Here is a 15,120-nt window from a genome sequence, read left to right as displayed (position 1 = left end):
ATTTATAAATTTTTGATAGAAAAGAAATAAAATAAATAAAATAAAAATTTTAATAATTAATAATTAATAAAAAATAAAAAAATTTTATCATTATATCATTATATAATATTGAACATTTTCATACTCGATAAGATTCTGTAAGAACTTCCGCCAGTTTTTGAATACAATGTTTATATTGTTCTTCTGCTATCTTACTAGAGTATACATAAGGCGGTTTTTTTTCCATTTTAGATATTATTTCATTTATCCTACATTAAAAATAAATTAAAAATTAAATAAAGATAATAATTTTATCAATTATAATTAATAATTTTTTCTTTTGAATGGAGAAATATTTTATTTGTGAAAATTTTCACGAAATAAAATTAAAATTATATTAATATAATAAAATAGGATCTTTGGACTTACAAATATGTGAAATCCTCTTCTATTCTACAAGCAACCAAAGGTTCGTAGAATTCGATGTTAACTACTACAATTGTAGGTTCCCCATTTTCATTAAATATTGGTTCACTTTGACTTTTTATTACTTCGATTTCTGATTGATTCGATTGCGAGTTATTCTAAAATTATGTATATTTTTCAGTAAAATATTTCATTACTATTATTTTTTATTTTAATTAAATCATAATTTAATTTGTGATTTATAATTTTATATTTTATATTTTTTTTACCTTCGATTTTTCGACTTTATTTTTTTTGTCTTTTTCTTTTAAGTCTTTACGTGATAATTCGAGAACAAAGATATTTTGATCGACTCCTAATTTTTCCGATAAGTCTGCTGGATTATACGTATACAATTGGCCTACGGCTCGACAACTTGTTCCTACATAAAATATAATTTTTAACATATTTAAAATTTCATAGATATACATATACTCTTATATTGGAATATGATAAAATTTACTTCCTGGAAAAAGAAGTTCCGAAATATCGATGTAGCACTGATACAACTGTTTCCTAGCTGATAAATCGTTTTTAAATTTCATTGGCGAAGCTGCTGTCGTTATTTCAAATTGAAAAGGCCATAAATTGTGTCTGTAAAACCAGTCATTTCTAATAAATTTTTTCCACATATATGATAATAATAAAAATTATTTAATAAATAATTATTATTAAATAAAAAAAATATAAGTATTAATATAATATATATAATATAAATATAAATATAAATATGATCAAATAATTATTATTATGTAAAAAATATTTATTAATTTATTAAAATATTTATTATTAATTATTATTATTTTTCTGTTATCTATTACTGAATCTATTATTATTTATCATTATAATATTGACCAAATTGTAAAAAATATTCAGATTCATACTTCATAATATGATCTTGTATTGTCTGAAGTCCTTTATCCCACATGACATAACGAATCATGGAATTCCATTCTATTCGTGGTATATCTTGGGATACCTTTTTCTAAAAATTAATAATAACAATTATCAATAAAAGATGCATCTATTAATAGATATTAACATTTTATTTCATTTTTATACCGCTAAATCGAATTGTTTTTTGAATTCATTTCTAATTCCCGTAAAATCACAATCTAGTTTGTATTTCGATAATTGAGCACGGTTTTCTACGTAACGCAAAGTATTCCATCGTTTTGTTCTCTCGATATCGCGGTGTTTTGTCCATATACCTTGATCGAAAATTAAAATTTTTGGAATCTGGAATGAAATGTGAAAATCATAAAATAATAAAAAATATAGTAGAAATACTAATAAAAAATTTTACTATAAAAATATACCTCGCTATCGGTATACGTTATCGTGCCAGCTTTATATTTGAAATTATCCGTAAAAGTTTCTGGAATGTTGTATATACTCTCGACTGTGATATAGAATAAATTAAATGCATTATTTGCATCAGTGATTAATGTTGAAAGATTAACTGGAAGATGATTCTGTGAAGCTGTTACTGTTAAACGTGGAAGATTCTGCCATGATACTAAATTACCATCAAAGAAAAAATTAGGTGTTTCTAGAATTAATTTTTCAGAGAACAGTTTTTCACCTAAAAAATTTGAAATTATGAATTAAAATTGAAATTTTTTTCGAATTTTTCAAAGCTTTTATCACTAAAATCTTGCAATTTAAAATAAAATTTAAAATAATTGAAATTAAGAATTTGAAAATTTTGAACATTGAAATTTTGAAGATATGAAATTCCTATAAGTTCTGAAACTTTTAAATTTGAAAATTTTGAAATTTTTAAAGTTGTTAAATATAAAACAATGAAAATGTAAAAATTATTAAAATAGAAAATTTAATTCATATAATTCACATATGTATAATATCAATTTGTTGGTTTTAAAAAATTATAAATATAATAATAATAATAATAATAATAATAATAATAGAATAAAATTATTTTAATTACCTAATATAATTGGAATTATATCAAAATTACATATTCCAAATAATTTTGATGTAGGAAATAATCCAGATTTTGTACTGAATATCGATTTTTTTTTATTTTCATTTTTCTTAAATTCTTCTGAAATAGATTGTATAGATTCCTCATCATTTTCTATTATTTCTACAGCTTTAACTACATTAATATTAGAAATTCATGTATTAATATTGCAAGCAGTTTTATCATATAATTATAAGATATATAAAATGAATTAATATAAATTGATTTTTACTTAGTATAGGAATTGATACAATTGAATTAACATTTTCTTTATCAGTGGGAATAATTGGTAAATTAACATTAAAATTGATTGTAGAAATGGATAATTCATCAAAACTTGATTTGATTAATATTGGATCACTCTCTCCCAAAACAGTACCATTATGTTCCACTATGAATAGTATATTTAAATCCTCTTTTCTGAACTAAATTTTTAAATAATGTATTGTTATATATATTATTATATATACGAATTGAATTATTAAAAATCTTTTTTTTTTGTATAAATATTATTTACTTTAATAAATATATCGATTTTATACATATAAAAATATGACAAAAATTTATATAAAATTATTTGTTTTCATACATAATAATAAATATAATTAATAAATATAATTAAAAATTCAAATTTTATATTAATTAAATATTTATATTCACTTAAATATGTATATATATTTTTGATTTAAAGAAAAGATTATCCGTTATATTAAAAAAAAATTTTATACATTGTTAAAACTTACAATATTTTCAATAGCATGTATAATTATTTCGATATTTTTTTCATTTTTTATATTTTGCCATTGTATCCACTCTTCCATTTTAGGAATAACGTTTTTCTGGAACATTTAATAACATCAAAATTACTTCAATTCAATGCTTCAATTGTTTTATAAAAAGAAATGCCAAAGAACGAATATTTAATAAAAGATTAATTTCAAAAAATAGATTATATAATACGATATTCTCGAATAAAAAAAGCGTTAAATTATCACATTCGTAAATAAAACATGTATATTTTAAATACGAAATTCGTACATAATTTTAAATTATATTATAAAATCGAGCGCGCGGAACTTCAATGCGTCTAAACAATACAGCGGTCGATGCGGAACTGACTTGTTATAAAGCTTTCGATGACGATTATTTTAAAATATGAAATATTTAAATGTTATAAATTTCAATATTGAAATAATATTTTATTAATTTTATTTTTTGACTTATGCAATATTAATTTCAATATTTAATATTACGTCTTTTTTTTACAATGAATAAATATATACAGGTATAATTAAAAATTCACGATATATAAATAAAAATATCGTAAAAATAATTTATTGCATAATAATTAAATGAATTATACTTTTTATTAATTAATTATAGGATTCAATTTTTTTTTCTTTTGTCTTTCACATAAAATTGTTTGTTCTTTCATATTGTACATAACTACTTATATATTTACAAATTTGTAGCGCTTTTTATAAATTATAATAATAATATCAAAATAATTTTCTATGACTATATAAATAAATATAAAATATAATAATTTATAAAATTCAAAAATATTTTTCATATTAAATAACTAGTAATAATATTTTGATTTTATTGATAATTTGATATTGATCATATTTAAAGAAATTATTAAATAACAAATTTATAAAATATTTTAAAATGAATATAGATTTTTATCGTTAATTAATAACTTTTATTATTATATTATAATATATATGTTATAATATAAATTGTGATATGTTCCAATTATTTAATGTTAATATTTGTAATATTATTTTTTGAATAAATTATAAAAAATTTTATTTTTTGAAATGGAATCATTGCCATAAGCAATGTATACCTTTCTTTAATTATAATTTAATCATAATTTCTTCCTGCAACTTCTTGTAGAAGAGTTGGTGAAGTAAAAAAAAAAAAAAAGTAAAATTTTATCGAAATTCTGCGAATTATTAATTAAATTTATATTATTTATAATTTATTTTTAGTAAAATATTTCACGCATATCATATTTTATTTTATTAATAATTGCAGTATAATGACAAATATTTGTTTGAATAAAGAAACGTGCAAATATTTGTAGTTTTTAAATAAATTTTTTCTTTCACTCCGTAATTCATCTAATTAATTTTATGTTATTAAAATTTATATCTAATGTCTATTAAACAATTGCAAATTTAAAACATTGGAAATACCATAATTTCTGTATTTTTAATTGAATCAATAAAATTTTTAATTTTAAAACTTTATATAAATATTATTTATACAAGAAAATTATTACTATAAATTATAATTCATTTAATTAATAAATTGAGTATTCCGACATCATTATATTTCGTACATCATTATTGCATTATATTAATCTGTATATAATTTCATAAATTTCATTAACATAACTCCGTATAAATTTTTTATAATTAAATGTTTCTGATTTCTCAAGACACAACATTTTGAATAAGAATTATTGAAAGCAATTTCTGAAAGTAACAATGACATTAATTGATAAATAAAGTATCCAGAATAGAATTGTAACTTTAAACTTTTTTATCTTTTATATTTAAAAGTGTGACGTAAAAATTATTTTATTATATTTCTTGTTTTTTTCTTAGAATAAAGTTTACATTTTATTATTGAGCATAAATTATTTACATAATGTGAATTTCATATATTTAAATTTTAATTAACTATTTGTTTATTAACAAACAACAAATTTTTTTAAATATAAAAAATTATATTAAAAATTCCTGTATCAAGTTTTAGTCTGATATTTTGAAAATTATATTTTAAATTTTATAAAAAATTCAGATGCAAAACATTATAATAAAATGACATTGACTACAGAAAATAAAATATTAAAAATTCACATTATGTAAATAAATTTCTTTTTGGTTTCTAAATATGTATGCTGCTTATACAGCGGTATAAAAAAGAAATATACAGACATACATCAGAGTATCAAAAAGTTTGAAACATTCAAATCAGTCATTTAACAGAGCAATCATGCTTTCATCTTTCTTCCATTTGGTTTATGCGTCAAGGAAGAAAACATATGTTCGTGCGTAGAGGAAAAAATAGTAATAATGTGAAAAAAATTGTCTTTCATAATCTAAATAAAATTCTTTAATTTTTCCCCGTGCACGAAGATCGTATCGAATACGCCATTGAAACTCATAAACAGCTTCAATTTCATTTTTCACAAGAAGCAGTTTCGTTGATTAAACAAGATCCAGATGGCGAAGCGACATGCAAGATTACACGATCAATTATTTGACTAAAGGGCTTTTAAGGTTTTGTCAATGTGTCTCAAAGTTGTCTCCGGTACAGCGTCTGTAAGAGCTTTTCGAAATCCTTCGCAATGTGTAAGCCTTCGAAACATCTTTTTTGCATGATTTCTGAAAAATTATGATAATAATTTTTAAAAATATAAATCATTTTGTAAAATGTAATTATGGAATAATTTATATTTTTAATTAAAAAAAAAAATTGATATTTTTACCTAGCATCCAAATTTCCATCAATTAATAATCTTGCACCTGTAGAAAGCAATTTATCCCTTACATCCTTCGGTAAAATTAAAGTATGTTCCGGCCCTATCCGATCGACTATTGAAGCCAACAATCTAGCTGTAGCAGCTCTTACAATAGCATTTTGATGGCTAAATAAAAGTATAAATAATTTTTTCATCTAATTTTTCATTTCATCATTAATCGCATGAATTTTTTATATTCATAAATAATAAATATATAATTCACCTTGCACCACATTGTACAATAACCGTGATTGTTTTATGAGGAGGAAGATGTTCTATCATTCGATCCAATGCTGCATTACTATCCGATCGAAGAAATCGATTAGTATCCGCTGTTCTATGTAACAATGATCCAGCTATATCATCGAATTCCTATTAAAAATAAAAATTCATATCATATAAAGCATTTAATGAACACAAAATAAAATAATTTATACCTGATCTATGCCACGAATCTGAGAACTAAAAATATCCCCAGCGGCTAAACATGCCGTTCGCGCCACTTGAGAGCGAAGACTTTTTATTTGACGAGCTACAAGTCGATTTATCGTTGATGCGGCACATATGTCTAGATATTCAGGTTGTTGCTTTGCAATCTGGGATAATGTTTTCAATGCTTTCATAATAATTTCCCTGTATGAAAAATAAGAAATTAACAATTTCTTTGCAATTAATTGTATCTATTTATCATTTATAATTTATCATTAAATTCTATTAAATAATAAAAACTGAATATATATTGTTAAATAAAATAATAAATGCTAATTTATTTTTTCTAACTATTTTTTTTTTTTTTTAATTATTTCAATGATTTACCAGTCTTTATTCTCAAGTTGAACAAAACATTGTTGTACTATTGGTTTTATTTTTTCCAAGTTTCCTTTGCTTCGGCCTCGCGAGCGTACTGTAATGCGAGGAACTCTTGAAGGCTTTCGTTTGGTTGTGGATTCTGGTTCTACAGATTGAGTCTAGATATAAAAATTATTTAATAAATTTAATATATTTAAAATATTTAAATAAATTTTAAAAGAGATTTTTTTATATTAAAGAATTATATGAAAATATTTAATAGAAGGTTAGCAAAAGTTAAAACGAAAATATTACTTCAATTTTTAAAATTCCTGGATCAGTGTTCGTCTCACTGGAACTATCTTTATTTTGTCCATCTTCCAAATGATTGTTCTCATTGGATTCATTAAAAAACTATTAAAAAAGAACAATAAAAATACGAAAAATCTTAAATGAAATTTAAAACAATTTTATTTAAATATTTATTATAATAAATATATTACCCTGAGATTATCATTTACTTCTATTTGAGTACTAGTTTCTAGACGGTTTTCAATATAATTAGAAATTTCGGTAGATGAGTGAGGTCTAGAGGCAATAATGATGGCTGGTGATTCTTCTGATTTCGATTCTCTTCGCGATTGATTTAATTCTTCTGATTGAATAATATCACGCTGTATCGTAGAGGAAATAGCTTTGTTTTTATTTAAATCTATTGAATCATTGTCTTCGGATTCAAAATTCTGTAAAAAAAATATGATATAAACAAAATATACACTCTTAAAATTCTATTCATCATTGAACTAATATTTAAATAAATGTATTAAATAAATGTTTTTCGATTTTATATAATATTATTATAATTTTTATTTTCATGTTTTTTAACTAACCAATTTATGTGGACTATTTCGAGAATCACATCTTGATGATTTCGATGTCTCGAAGTTAATAGAATTTCTACTTGGTGATCGATTTGATTTTTGTGAACTGGCGGACTTTTTTGAAATCAACGTTTCTTCATTTTCAGAGTCTGATTGTAAATTCTTGTTTGCCAAAACAGAAACAACTTCGTCTATTTTTTCTATTTCATCAGAAATACTAATTTCGTTCTCATTTTGATTTTTTTCGAAGTATTCAACATATTCTGAGTTTCTGGATATTGTACGATTTCGATCTTTAAATTTTAATTCTTCATCACTGTTCCAATCTTTGGATCTGTCATCATCGATAGATATATTTCTTACTTCTATTTCAGTTTCGATTTTTTTATCCAACGATACCTAAATAATAAATTTTTATAATTGAATTATAGTTTCCTGCATTTACATTTTTTTATTTCAAATAATTTCAATTTTTTTTATTTCAAATAATTTTAATTTTTTTAGATAAATATATATCTTATTCTAATTTTTATTTTATTTTTATTTATTCTAATAATTAAAAAAATATTTTTAAAATATAAATATATAATAATATTAAAAAAAATATTTACAATAAAATCTCGACCAGGAGGACTTATTTGTCCGGTGATAATATTAAACGCTGTATCCACATTTTGTCCTTCAGGTGTAGATCTGAAATCACTATCATCTTGGGTATTCTGCACATCTTGTTCGCTATCTTGGTGATCATTATTTTCTGAGGATGAAAATTCTTGGTCATCCACTGAAAATTTAATTTTTTAATTAAATTAAATTTTAATTAAATTTAATTAAACGAATTAAAAAAAAATTATTATTTTTTTAAAATTAATTTTAATTTTTCTTTATAAAAAATTGTTCGTTTAGATAATTTAAATGTTACGGGTAAAGTATTGATTGCACCCTATGCTTTACACGTTCATCCGAGGTTAAGAACCTCGCGTTCCAGTTTGTGGACTTTCGATCGTCCTACAGCGTCCTAAACGTTTTGCTTTTAACGATTAAAAGTTTACTCAAAAACTTCAACAATTTTAATTCATTCCTTGTATTATAATCGATTTATGTAATAATATATTGATCATTTGAGAAAAAATCAATGTCTTTATGAATAAAACATATATATTTACATGTTAAAATAATATCAAATCATTAATATTGTATTATACACATGGATGATTTTTCTTTTAAATTTTTTGAATGTAATATAAAATTATTTATATTATTTATATATACCTTCATATTGTGTTTGAGCCACATTCAATGTTTTTCTTCCAAAATGATCATCTGGCAAAAAATAACGTTTATTTTTTGCGTTATGTTCTTCTTCCTTTACCGCTTTGTCTCTGAAACAAAAATTTTGATAATAAATAATAATTAAAAAATATTCTAGTTTCTGTATTTTATAGAAGAAAATATAAAAAATAGTATCGATTCATCAGATATTCACGCTATAGTTTTCTGAACATATAGCTATTTTTCTGGCATAAAATATAAACTTAATAAATATCCAGGACATAAAACTATAAATGATCTGTTGTTTATAAGAAGATATTATTAACTTTCATTTATCATATCACAATTATATAGAATATTTAAAATTTTCAGGTGCTTTATGGGAATATGGTATATTCTATATCTGATTATTCTTCGAAATGATTAAAATTTGTTATTATTGAAAAAAAAGGAGATCAAATATACTATATTTATTTTTTCTATTCTTGATTCATTTATAATTTTAAAACAATTATTTTAAATTATCAAATTCGAATTATTTTAAATTAAATTTCAAAGTTCAATATTTATTATAACATTTAAGATAATTATATTTTGCATTTAAAACTTTCAAATTTCGCGAAATTTAAAAAACGTACATTGTTTCGTTACTAGGATTCGATCTTAAAGGAATTACTGGTGTGGTATTAACCGTAGTAACAATGGTTAAAATAGAATCCTCGTCTTCCTTTTCAATGCCCACTGGTTGTCTGCATCGGAAAGCGCATGGACAATAACGAAGAATAGTATTTGCAATCTTATATTCTTTTTTTCGTAGATCACGAGATTCTTCATTGAAATTCTGATCTCTTTCGATCGAATTCGATTCTTTAGTTTTCAAAACTATGGCTTTGTCGCCCTGATTGCCCTCTTCTGGCCAGGCACAGTACTTAAAGATCATTTCGATTGATAATGGTTTATCAATCACGATCGAAAGTTCTTGTCATGCTAATGACGTTGTTTGTACAGTTTATTGAAGTTATTTTTATATTATATCAACTTAACACGCACGCGCGCATTCTTCGTGTTTTGCAATTTAATGAATTTTTTAGATTATCCACGCTATAAATTCAATATGAAATTATTTAGAAGATTTATTTAAATCGTTAAAAAATTTTTATCCATGAATAATTTTATGAAATAATATCATATTAATAATAATAATCATATTAACATTTATTATAATAAAAAATTTTTTTTCATTTTTTTATAAAGTTTTATTAAGTTTTATTATGCTAATTAATAAAAGTTATTATCATGTAGTATAATATAATAATATATAATAATCATATATAATTATATAATAATCATATATAACATTTTTCTTATTTTTTTATTTATTTATTAAAAACACAGAAAGATATTTTTAAAAATCCATCTAATGAGATTTATACATGAATTAAGAAATATTTAATTTAATCATCTATTTTAAAATAGTATTTATTATAAATAAATTATTCTCATTTCGAATCTACATAGTATAAATGATGAATAATTTTTATTTAAATAAAATTGAAAAAACTTTGAAATAAATGTTAATATTTCAAAAAATTATAAATTTGTTTCTTTAATCTTTCTAAATAACGAATAATCGAAATATTTTGTTATGTTATATTTTGTTATTTTGTTATAAACACATGTATTTAATAGTAAATATAAATATAATTTTATAATAAAAATCTTTGAACTTATTAATAAAAAATTTATACAAAATATATAAAATTGAATTTTGCTTTCATTAAAATTCAAAGTTTTTTTTAAATAAATATTTTAGAATTCAGAGAATGTAAAATATTCTATATTTATTTGAAAAATAATATATTCTATTTTAATTTCTTTTCTTTTATTTTTATATTTATGTATTTTAATTTTTTTTTACTTTTTTAGATATTAAAATAATAGGAAAAAAAATTGGATATAATTGCAAATAAAAATAGATATATAACATGTGTTGTAAATAATAAATTTATATAATAAAATGAATATTTATATAATAAAATGAATATTAAATAAAATAAAAAAAATATTTATATCAGTTAAAAAAAATACTTTTTAATATAATTTTCATTAAGTTTCCGATTAAATTTCAATATTTCCATTATAACACTTTTTTTAATTTTTTAAATTAAATTAATTTTAATTATCTTATATTTTTAACATTGTTTTTTGTACAACATTTATAATAAATAATATTCCATATTTATTATAAAATTTGTTTTTAATTGAAAAAAAAGACAAAAGTATAAAAATAAAATCAATTCGATAGCTATAATCGGTGCACACCGATCGATCATCATAGGGTGTAAAATATCGCGATAATTAAACGATATTAGACTGAAAGTGAATCACATTCGAGCACATAATCGCGTACGATTAATTTTCGAATCATTTTGAATCACTTTAACGAATAGATCAAAATGAAAATTTATGCTCGAGCACACGATCGATTGATTTTTTTGTTTCTTTAAGAAATAGAAAAAAAAAATCGAAAAAGAGAATAAAAAGAAATTCCAATAACGCGACAAATAACGACGCACGCACGACTGTACCCCAGCGTAAACGTCGGCTGTCTCAATGCTGACCGTTGCTGCTCCCTCCATTCCGGTCACCCCCTCTGGTCCCCCCGTGCCGTGATACTACATACTGAATAACTATACACTGACCGATCAAGTCCTTTCGGACACCTAGCTGAAAACTTTATAAGTATAGGTATTATAAATATAAGTAAAAATAAACAAATATCGTAAATTGTGATTCTGTTTTTTTTTTTATTGTTTTTTTAATTGTATCTTTTTGATCTTTGTATTTAATTCTTTTAATATTATCAATATTATATTATGAATAATATTATATTAATATTATATTTATATTAATTATAATATTATATTAATATTATTATATTATATATATAATATAATTTTATTAATATTATATAATATTAATTTAATATTATATTATCAATAAAACAGGAAAATGCTATGAAATGATCCGTTATATCTTAACCTTAACCTTATGATTTAACCTTCTACTATGAACTTGCTATAAGTGTCAGATGTTTCTCATATATTATATAGATTTCATATCAACATAAAAATATCAAATTACTTTTATCATATCATTATATTTTAAATCACACATTATTTTAATATCATTATAATTATTAATTTAATGTAGTATAGTTATTTATGATAATATTTATATATGTATATAAATCAGAATTTTTATTTTAAATTATGATCTCTAAATTATGAATTTTTATATTGATCTAATCATATACATATATTAATCATATATTTTGTATGTATATAAATTTTTAATTTTTTGATCTAAATTAAATATAATTAAATTATATTTATTTATTTATATTAAATTATATAATTTTTCTAAAAATTTTAATCTTAACGAGTTTAATTGTTATGTAGATTGTATTCATAATGTTCAAATTATTCAAATTGAAATATAATTGCAAATTTGATGCTCTGATACGATCTGTTCGTAAATAAATAGAAATAAGATCAAAGAAAAAGCCATTATTGTTCATTTTCCGCATTATATAATTATTTCTTAAAATGAACTAAAATTTTTCAAAATTATTTTAAATTAAATTTATCATTCTATGAAGTTAAACTTCATACTATAAAATAACTTAAAACTAATTTTTAATAATTATTAATTTAAACTATTATATAATATATTAAAAATTATTACTGAAATAATTTCTTTAAAAAAAATTAAATTTAATCAATTTAAAAAACATTAATAATACCATGAGAATAAAATTGTTATTATTTAAAAACGATTCAAGGATAAAAGATAAAGTTCTGACTCACATTCAATTTAGCACTCTGCTATGAAATCGATCGAGTAAACAGAATAGATTCGTTCCGATATTATCGATTCAATGTGTAAAGTTTTCTCTTGAAAAGTCATTTGTTATATTTTTAGAAATGTATTAAGAAATTTCTTCGGTGTTAGAAATGTATTAAGAAATTTCTTCGGTGTTATATATATAATGATATTACGATAAAAATATTATAAAAATTGTGCATTTGTCATCTTCTTAGAAGTATAGTTAAAAAGTCATAAAACATTGCACGATACGTCTAGCAATGTATCAGTGATTACAGTGCAGTAATTTTCCATGCATATATGTGAAAATAATAATTTCCTGAAGGGACAATGGCAAAGAATAACTAGAAAATCGACACTAATACAAAGTTAGTGATAATACCACCATGAAATAGCGTCACTAATTGTAAAGTGAGGTATAATAAGACTCATAGATATATATTAGTTATGATTATCGAATTTACTTTGTATATTTCTTACGTAAATATATAAATATCTAGAAATATTTAAATTAGTGTCAGAATTCTTCTATAATAGAAATTTTTAAATTTTAAAATATTTAAAATTTTAAAAATATCTAAATTACTGATGTGTGATATATGAATTCTCGACTACTTGAGCTTTTATTTAAATTTTTGAATATTTTAATTCTTATCTGAATTATTATGTACTTGAAATTTTTAAATTATTATGTATTTCTAAATATCTAAATTTTTTTTATTCACTTGTAAATTTTTCGAATTTTAAATATAAAATTTGTTATGCGATTATCAATTATCTATATATTGATCATATTTATATCGTCATAAATATTAAATATTTATATTTTTCTATAAATATTTAGAATTGTCTAAAGTTAATTATTTATAATTATTAATAATCGCAATTATTTATTATTTGAGATTGCCTATAAAAAGTGATTACTAGTATTTATATATAATTAATTATATTTAATCATATTCGTAAAATAATATTATTATCAAACAAGTGCGATTTAATTACTACTTATGAATATAAATATGAAAATACTATTTATGAAGTTCAATCTATTGATTTAATTTAAAATATATACAAAATAATTAATAAAAAAAATTAAAAAAGAAAATTAATAAATATCATGCATAAATATATCTATACTTTTTTATTTTTAAATTGATATAGTATTTTATAATAAATATTTATTTGAAAAGCATAAAATATTTGTAAAGAATTAATGATTACTTACATATCGAACATAGATAATGCATGAACCTCGTTAGAAGTTGTTCTAAACTGTTGACGATGATATAATTGAGATGGTGATAATGAACGTAATCTTCTTCTGTAAGGAGTTTCAGTGCTTATCGCAGGAAAATATTCGCTAGTTTGAGCGTCTGTTGATGTTAATTCAACATCAGTAACTTTTTGAGCAGCTGCGTCCTTTGTTTTACGATAAGATTTCATCTGTGAATGAAAACATATCTTATTGAAATATTTAAAAAAAAATTGACAAATTGTAAAGTTTAAGTTTTAATATATATTATAATATTATTTTAATAAAAATAATGGTATTTACATATGATAAATTTTTATCATTATTTTCGCCGGTTCTAATAAAATCTATTTTACTATATGGAGGAGTCTTTTGTAATGGTCGAAAAGAATTTTCATCCATAAATCGCCTTTCTCGATGTAAGGGTGTATTGTACCTAGAAAATTAATAAAACAAAAAAAAAATTTTTTAGTTTTATTGATGTAGATATCACATAATAGGTATTATTAACATAAAATTAATTTCTTTCATTTATTTATAAAGACAATACTTACATATTGTACATAATAAATGTTTGTGATTGATGATCATTTCTTGATGGTTGATGACTTTCTATAGAACTTGAACGCACATATTTAGATTTGATGTCAGATTTTCTCGAATGTCGATCTCTTTCCATAAACTTTTGATAAAATCTGGAGTTACTATCCAAAACTATTTGATTCGTATGTTTGTCGACATTCTATAATATTTATTATCATTTATTCTATTTATTGTATCATTCTTGTAATTGTAAATTGTATTCAATTATTATGTAATTATTTGTTAATTCAAATGCTTACATTTGTATTACAATCTACATTTGTATTATTTAGATTCTTCATTGAGCGGCAATTGTCATAATGCATACTTGTACTATTTTCTTGTTTATTTTTTCTTCTTTGATACATAGTTCCACAGCTTCTATTAATTAATTCCAGTATTTTTAATCTTTATTATTATTCAAAGTTTAATCCATTCAAAGCTGTGATTTTAATGAGTATTTTTTAAATAAAAATTTTGTAAAGTT

The 15,120-nt window shown here is 21.3% G+C and overlaps 2 protein-coding genes across 4 annotated transcripts in view; both read right to left on the bottom strand.

Moving 5' to 3' along the window:
- The window catches only part of LOC102677821 (cilia- and flagella-associated protein 70), a 9,558-nt gene extending 5,909 nt beyond the window's left edge, over nucleotides 1-3,649 (bottom strand). The window contains 10 exon segments of the mRNA XM_031514124.1: nucleotides 125-248; nucleotides 409-563; nucleotides 675-826; nucleotides 908-1,038; nucleotides 1,329-1,429; nucleotides 1,507-1,683; nucleotides 1,764-2,029; nucleotides 2,396-2,566; nucleotides 2,664-2,856; nucleotides 3,175-3,649. Coding sequence (XP_031369984.1) covers nucleotides 125-248; nucleotides 409-563; nucleotides 675-826; nucleotides 908-1,038; nucleotides 1,329-1,429; nucleotides 1,507-1,683; nucleotides 1,764-2,029; nucleotides 2,396-2,566; nucleotides 2,664-2,856; nucleotides 3,175-3,279 — 1,575 coding nt within the window. The 5' untranslated portion in view covers nucleotides 3,280-3,649.
- Nucleotides 3,650-5,322: 1,673 nt separating this feature from the next.
- Nucleotides 5,323-15,120, bottom strand: part of LOC102677502 — a 27,173-nt gene continuing 17,375 nt past the window's right edge. The window contains exons 14-27 of one of the 3 annotated variants that reach the window (XM_006623454.2): nucleotides 14,894-15,014; nucleotides 14,606-14,793; nucleotides 14,355-14,487; nucleotides 14,025-14,242; nucleotides 8,912-9,021; nucleotides 8,251-8,423; nucleotides 7,649-8,038; nucleotides 7,262-7,501; nucleotides 7,074-7,172; nucleotides 6,786-6,937; nucleotides 6,407-6,602; nucleotides 6,193-6,341; nucleotides 5,937-6,095; nucleotides 5,323-5,832 (exon numbers count right to left, since the gene is read on the bottom strand). In XM_006623454.2, the coding sequence (XP_006623517.1) occupies nucleotides 5,712-5,832; nucleotides 5,937-6,095; nucleotides 6,193-6,341; nucleotides 6,407-6,602; nucleotides 6,786-6,937; nucleotides 7,074-7,172; nucleotides 7,262-7,501; nucleotides 7,649-8,038; nucleotides 8,251-8,423; nucleotides 8,912-9,021; nucleotides 14,025-14,242; nucleotides 14,355-14,487; nucleotides 14,606-14,793; nucleotides 14,894-15,014 (2,449 nt within the window). In that variant the 3' untranslated portion in view covers nucleotides 5,323-5,711. The remainder of the gene's footprint in view (nucleotides 5,833-5,936; nucleotides 6,096-6,192; nucleotides 6,342-6,406; nucleotides 6,603-6,785; nucleotides 6,938-7,073; nucleotides 7,173-7,261; nucleotides 7,502-7,648; nucleotides 8,039-8,250; nucleotides 8,424-8,911; nucleotides 9,022-14,024; nucleotides 14,243-14,354; nucleotides 14,488-14,605; nucleotides 14,794-14,893; nucleotides 15,015-15,120) is intronic. The other 2 variants (XM_006623455.2, XM_031514113.1) reach the window with 2 other exon arrangements.

The sequence above is a fragment of the Apis dorsata genome, unplaced genomic scaffold (assembly GCF_000469605.1).
Source record: "Apis dorsata unplaced genomic scaffold, Apis dorsata 1.3 scaffold_896, whole genome shotgun sequence".
Taxonomy (NCBI): Eukaryota; Metazoa; Arthropoda; class Insecta; order Hymenoptera; family Apidae; genus Apis; species Apis dorsata.
Note: the sequence above shows the minus strand (reverse complement) of the source record. Positions and strands in the feature narration are given on the sequence as shown.